This window comes from Sardina pilchardus, chromosome 2 (assembly GCF_963854185.1).
Source record: "Sardina pilchardus chromosome 2, fSarPil1.1, whole genome shotgun sequence".
Taxonomy (NCBI): Eukaryota; Metazoa; Chordata; class Actinopteri; order Clupeiformes; family Clupeidae; genus Sardina; species Sardina pilchardus.
Window position 1 is genome coordinate 44,418,191 of NC_084995.1, and position 7,500 is coordinate 44,425,690.

The window sequence follows — 7,500 nt, forward strand, 5'->3', positions numbered from 1 at the left end:
TTCAGGAAGTAGGTCACCAGAGTATGGGACCCAAGTCACACCATCCACTCCTGTTGTGCATAGATGAGATGGCGGCAATACACCCCTAGGGGGTGGAGGCTGTGAGGCCTCGATCAAGGAGCGACTAAAGAAAAGGCAGTACAACCTGTGTGAAGCAGCGCGTTGGCTCCTGCTTTTGTATTTGGCACCAGCTGGAAAAAAGTGTTCACTTATTTGCGTAGAGTGCATTGGTGGAGGGTGCCCAGGAGCTGTGCATAGTATGCACTACTGCTGGCTCGAGAGCCCTAGTAACAGTTCTGGTCCTTCAGTGGCCAGACCCAAAGTGTCAGCTGAGATGGATCCGGGTGCCAGATCCGGCCATTCAACCGTTAAAGGAGATCCATTCTCACAGGGAGACACCTGGGTTCTCCACGTAGGAGTTGGTTTAACACTGGAAAACAACACTCTCCCTGGCCATCGGGGGGCTATTAGTAGCAGCTCGTGTCCTCCTGTCACAACCCTGTCCAGTGTTGGCAATATCGAAGGAAGGAAAGCATATAGCAGCTGCTTGGGCCATGCGTGTGCCAGAGCATCCATAGAAATCCAGAGGCAAAGGCGTGTTGTTGGCTAGGAGGCGAGGAGATCCACCTCCAGCCTGCCATGCGTGTGCCAGATTGCGTGTACCACATCTGGGTGAAGTCTCCATTCTCCAGGGACACTGGTATGACCGGAGATATGCTGCCATGTTCAGGATACCAGACTAGTACATTGCCCTCAGGCTCAGTAGGCGAGGATGAGCCCATTGCAAGTTGCAAGCAGTTGAGTCAATCTCACGGCCTGCCTGGACTTGGTGCACCCCTGGTGGTTGACATGGTAAACCACCTATATATTGTCTGTACTAATAAGGACATGCCTCCTGACCAGTACTGGGAGGAAATGTTTCAGGGCAAGCAGAACAGCATGTAATTTCAATACATTTGTGTCTCGCCCCTGCTGTAAAGGACTTCATTGGCCCCCATCATCACCACTTCTCTGGAAGAAGAAATGGACCCTATGGGGACGCCCTGAGTAAGATTTTACTTCCAAGCTGCAAATGTCTCAGACAACTGGCAGTAATCCTGACCAGTTTGTGTCTGTGGCGAATGGGATGCAAGTGAAGGCTGCTTACCCAGATTTGAAAAGGTCTCAATGAAAGGAGGCCCAGTGGGACCACTGATGAGGCTGATGTGAGCATCCCCAGCAGTCTCTGAAATGTCCTGAGAGTAAAACTCTGACAGTGGCTGAGTTGCTGACAGATATTGTCATCCCGTCGCTGAGAGGGGATAGCTTTTGTTGCATGTGAGTCCAGTTGGATACTGAGGAACACGATGACTTGGAAGCTCTTCTTGTGATTCCACTGTCAGCACTTACTTCAAACTTATACTTACCTTGTGATGTGGAATATCAGTGATGCCGACTCCCTGGGGGCATCTGCCCTTGACTGGGAGCACATGAGCTAGTTGTCCAAGTGAAGGTGGAGGCCACCGTCCTCATTTTTGGAACAATGAAGTAGGTGGAAGAAAATCCAAAGTCTAAGGACTCGACGGGCTTCTTCTCCAAAAAGTCCAGATTACTCGGCGAAGGGCCAGAGCCCGAGTTGGATCCCTGATAATGGTCATTGTAACCCAACGGAATCTTGCCGGTAGGTGTTGACCTGTATGCCGTAACCCTGGGACAGGGTCACCACAACCCAGGGATCTGATGTTTGATGCTTCCCAGTATCTTAGCTGCAGGCAGGTGAAGTGTCGACTGCCGTGGTAATGCGTCTACTGGGGTTCACACGTTGCATACTTTGCAAACTGCTGTTTAGCTTGTGTAACTTGTGTATGGAACAACAGGAAAGGAACGGGGTGCTCTCCTGCATGGTTCCAAAAGCAGACACTGGGCCAACCATATTTGGCCCTGAGTAAGGGTTAGGGAAGACATGAGCCTACCCAACTCCCTGCTCCCATGCTAATAATAATAATAACCTTTATTTATATAGCACTTTTCAAGCTCAGAGCAGTTGCTCATGTAGGTTAATGCCTGCAGAGAGGCGCCACTCAAGCTCTGCACAGATCGGACAAATAAGTCCTGCAGTGACTGGGACAGGGATAGCATGAGGTGGGACATCAAGCTACCAACGCACCCCATGTGTGCTGCTGTGTTATCACTTCCGACAATGAAATCATCAGTCAAGTGGCATTGCAACTGAGGACAGCCTCGTCAGGTGACAGCGCTAGGGCTGGCTCGTTAGGCATACCATGTAGTCCATAGCTGGACGCATCCTGCATGTTGGCCAGTGCTGTACAGTCACTCAAGGTGAGAAAAACACTTGTAACTCTGTAACCCATCAATATATGGAGCTCTGAGCTTCCCAGAGCACTGTGGTTCATTCCCTGTGAGCTGAGATGATAGTGGTGGGAGCCCTGGTCTGCTCAATCACCCTTGACAATTTCCACATCGCCTTCCTGATCAAAGATTACACTCTCTGAAGCCTTAGTCAAGAGAACATCTTCCTCCTGACCTCCAAACGCTGGTGCATTGAAAGCAGTGGCAACTGTTGTTCGTCTATACCTACTGGTTGCAGATTCAAAAAGGAAAGCAGATTCAAGTTGTCCACCCTTTTGGTCTAGGGCACATCTTTCACGTTTGCACATACCAGTGCTACCATGTGAATCAGTCCTCTGACACTTGTAAAGACCAGTAGGCGAAGGAATGTCTCTACATGGAACGGGTGGCTGAGCCCCCTGAGCAAATCTGGCTGACCGTGCCAGTAGGCTCAAGCAAGTGCAATTCATATGCACGCCAGCTCTATCAGCCCCTGCCTTAAGTAGTCAGCACCAAGGCAGGAAGGGCACCTATCGTGGCCACATCCGGTTCAAGAGGGGCTCAAATGGTCAATGCCGGTCATAAACATGTTTAAGCAGAGGCACGCACTGGTTTAAGCGTGTCACACTACCAGGCGATTATGATACTGTCTGATTACAGTAGTCATTGATGACAGTACTGAAAACTGTACAGCCATATGGCAGTCTGGGGCAGTCTAGGACGAGCACATCCTCTTGCACGAACGAACAACCAACAGAGTGAGCTACTCTCTAGCAGAGATTAAATTAATGCGTTCAGCAATCTATCCAACAGCACAATGTAGGGCGAGTACACACCTGTGCAGCAATGAAATACATAAGGCAAATATATCAACCCGTTGTCGACAGTAGTCTACTGAAACTGGTTACATCAGAGACACTTATATAAAGTGTCTCTGAACTTTAAAAACTTTAAAGACTTTAAAAAACTCACTTTAAAAGGACTTTGGTTACAAGGCTAAATGGTGCAGTCCAGGGCGAGTACAATCCCTTGCACAACGAACAGCCAATAGCAGTGAGCTACTCTGTATCAGAGATAGAATGCCTTCAGCAATGTAGGCCTACTATATCCCATAACACAATTTAGAGCGAGTACGCAACACTTGTGCATCAATAAGATACAAATCACGATCACCAAGTATATGCAAAGCATTTGCAACTTTCAGAGTGAGCACACTCCCTTGCAAGATAGATAAAACTGTGAAGATCTATTCAACTACGTGAGCGACAAGGTAACCTATTTATCTACTCACAATTCAGTTAATGGGAGGCTTCGTTTAGCCGCTCGCCAGGGAATCCCAATGGCTCGCAGCCTGCTCGCAGCCAACGATTACGTTACCATCAAAACAGAAAACGAAACTTATCACATAATTAGCCTATCGGTGTAACAGCCGACTCAGACTCAAAGCATTTCAAAGTGAGTCCCACATTTCCATCTGAACGAACGCGCTAGAGCGTAGACACAACTGCGCATCGTAAGAATACAACAGAAGGTTTGCGGGGGGAAATCACATCCGTAACGGTAGCCTACGTTACAGTAAACAAAGTTACAAATTCAAGCTAGCTAGGCGTGAACGCCGGCCCAAGCTCACTACAAGTTAGCTATGCAGCGTGATAGCTTCATGAAGCACAACTATCAAAGAAAATGTGCTTACCTCCTTCGGATGACATTCAACTTTGAGCAGTAAAATGTTGATAATGATAATTTGATTATGGCTAATCGCAGTCTTTCAGAGGGCGAAATTCGCAGCTCTGACCCATCTGGGTTGCAAGACTCCAGCGATACCAAAATGTTTGTAACACTCACAACCTTACTCACGCGAGAAGATGCAAAGAGTCGTATCCTGGGTTGACCTGCCTTTTGTGCCGGCGCACAGGGCAGACGTCACCCAGGTCACAGGTGACTTTGTTGATATAAACACTCGACCTACACGTACGTGTGATGGATATCCAGGTGCTGAAAGCACCGCCTCTGGCGGTCAGGAGAAACGAAATAGAACTAGTACTCCTACTACATAGTACATAGTACAACGTAGAGATATCATTTGGAACATAACATAGAGCTATCATTTGGAACACAACGTAGAGATATCATTTGGAACACAACGTAGAGCTATTGTTTGGAACACACAGACACACACAGACACACACAGACACACACAGACACACACAGACACACACAGACACACACAGACACACACACACACACTGTTGTATGTATTGTCAATGTATGCAACCACAGGTTTGTTTTATTCCCGTCCTCTCCCTCCTCTCCACAACAACTCATTCTTCTTCCTCTCCATCCCTTTCTATCTCTCTCCCTCTTCCTCTCTCGATGAGAACTCATTCTCCATCTCTCCATCTCTCTCTGTCCCCTCCCTCCCCTCCTCCCTTCTTCCCTCCCTGTCTGTCTACGTTCTGATTGAGTAGGGGAGGGAGAAGTTCTGTGTGTGTGTGTGTGTGTGTACGTGTGAATATATCTGTGGATGCCATTGGCTATTCAATATGCCCATCATGCCCCGCTCTGCCTGCAGGTTGGTCGCCTCCAGAGGTTGGTCCCGCCCTTGGCTTGCAGAAGTCCAGCTCGTTGGAGAGCCTCCAGACGGCGGTTGCTACGGTGACGCTGAACGGGGACCACCCTTTCCACCGTCCGAGGCCTCGCATCATCAGGGGGCGTGGCTGCAACGAGAGTTTCCGCGCCGCCATCGACAAATCCTACGACAACAGCGGCCCGCTCGCCAACGAGGAGGAGGACGAGGGCATGGAGACTTGTACGGTTCTGCCTTCCCTTTAACTGCCCCCACACACACCCTCTCCAGTCAAATACCCCTCTCTCCACCCCCACACCCTCTAGTACCAACTACCCCTCTCTCCACCCCCACACCCTCTCCTATCAACTACCCCTCTCCTATCAACTACCCCTCAACTACCAAATACCCCTCTCTCTAACTGCCCCCACACCCTCTCCTACCAGCTACCCCTCTCTCCACCCCCACACCCTCTAGTACCAACTACCCGCTTCCTGTCCCACTCCCTACCTCTCTTCTTTTCCTCCCTCTGTCTCTCTTAATCTCTGTTCTTTGTCATCCTCTGTCTCTCTCAATTTTCTCTTCTTTGCCTCACTGTTTCTCTCAATATCTCTCCTTTGCCTCTCTGTTTCTCTCAATATCTGTTCTTCTCCTCCCTCTGTTTCTCTCAATATCTGTTCTTCTCCTCCCTCTGTTTCTGTCTCAGTGGATGAAGACACAGAGGAGAGTTCGCGCTCAGGTCGTGACTCGGTCTCCACGGTGACGGACCACACTCCCCTGTCCATTGTGGAGGGAATGCTCACCAATGGCAGCCAATCCAAGACTGAGAAAAAGAAGGAGAAAGGGGGGAAGGAGAAGAAGAAGCCAGAGAAAGAGAAGGAACGAGAGAAAGAGAAGAGCAAAGCCAAGAAAGGATCAGTGCTCAAGGGCCTCGGAGACATGTTCAGGTATAAACCCTACAGTTCATGCATATCCCCTACACCCAAACCCTACATGCATATTACCCCTACACCCAAACCCTACACCCCTACATGCATATTCCCCCTACACCCTTATCCCCTACACCCCTATCCCCTACACCCCTATCCCCTACACCCTACACCCCTATCCCCTACACCCTTATCCCCTACACCCCTATCCCCTACACCCTTATCCCCTACACCCCTATCCCCTACACCCAAACCCTACACCCCTATCCCCTACACCCAAACCCTACACCCCCATCCCCTACACCCAAATCCTACATGCATATTCCCCCTACACCCAAACCCTACACCCCTATTCCCTACACCCAAACCCTACATGCATATTCCCCCTACACCCCTATCCCCTACACCCAAACCCTACATACATATCCCCTACACCCAAACCCTACACCCCTATCCCCTACACCCAAACCCTACACCCCTATTCCTTACACCCAAATCCTACATGCATATTCCCCCTACACCCCTATCCCCTACACCCAAACCCTACACCCCTATCCCCTACACCCAAACCCTACATGCATATTCTCCCTACACCCAAACCCTACACCTTTATCTCCTACATCCTAATCTCCTTCATCTTTATCTCATGCATCCTAAAACCTAACCATGTGTGGCACAGATTTTGCCTATTGCCCTTGGAGACGGCGATGAAACAATCAACAAAGATTGAACTATTTGACCACAATTCCCAACTGTGTGGACGAAACCTGAGCTTCACTGATGGTTGTCATTTCTAAGGGTTCTCCCATGCCCACAAAGGAACTTTGGATATCACTCTTAGTGACCATGTATCAGGCTTCCATGATGGCTTGATTATTCCAGCAATATTCCAAAATAAACTAAAGTTATTTCTAATCCACAGTATTGTACAAATGAGAAATGTGAAAAGTGACAAAGTGGTCAAAAATTGTTTGCAAACCACCTTTGTAACCTGGCCTGACATTTGTGTTGCCTATTGCTTACCAAAAATCCAACCCCCCTCCCCTAAATATTTCATTTAACCGTGAAACTATGAGTAAACAGGCACATACATCCAAACCTAAACCAATGAACATGGATTCAAAACCAAAACCATTAAGTTATAAAATAACTTAATGGTAACAAAATGGCTGCGATAGACCATTTGTCCCTGTCTGGCCAAGGTCCTCATCCTGGATTACGCAGTTTGGCTAAGCAGCCAGATCTTGGAAGATTGTAGGTTGTTCCAAACTTTGCTATCTGAGAATGATGGCTACCATGTTCTTAGGCACATTTATAGCAACACTAAAGCACTTTTCCTCTGTCCCACGCACGCTATTTGTTTATTCAGCAAAAAACGATGTCCACAGAAAGGTAGAGTATGTTGCATGATTTTATAAAAGTATGATGTATTGCAACATCAAAGTAAGTCAAATTTGTAGTTTCTTATGTCTCATTCCATCGAACTACAGATCCGCTACCCGATCTGGTAAACTTACATTGTGTGGTTATAGCCAAGAGGGCCGCAAAGTGAATGCAGAAGTGCTGTTCACCCCAGGGGGTCAGGATTTGATTGATTAGCTTCGCCGATTAGCAAGGCACTTCCTCGTCGCCATTTTCCAGAAATACATCATGTCCGGTGCCGTTTCTCCCATATTC

The 7,500-nt window shown here is 48.3% G+C and overlaps 1 protein-coding gene across 2 annotated transcripts in view; it reads left to right on the top strand.

Annotated features, from left to right (window-relative positions):
- LOC134075209 (partitioning defective 3 homolog) overlaps positions 1-7,500 on the top strand; it is an 80,093-nt gene that overhangs the window by 56,476 nt on the left and 16,117 nt on the right. For both annotated transcript variants that reach the window (XM_062530741.1, XM_062530740.1), the window contains exons 17-18: positions 4,901-5,137; positions 5,601-5,841. In XM_062530741.1, the coding sequence (XP_062386725.1) occupies positions 4,901-5,137; positions 5,601-5,841 (478 nt within the window). The remainder of the gene's footprint in view (positions 1-4,900; positions 5,138-5,600; positions 5,842-7,500) is intronic.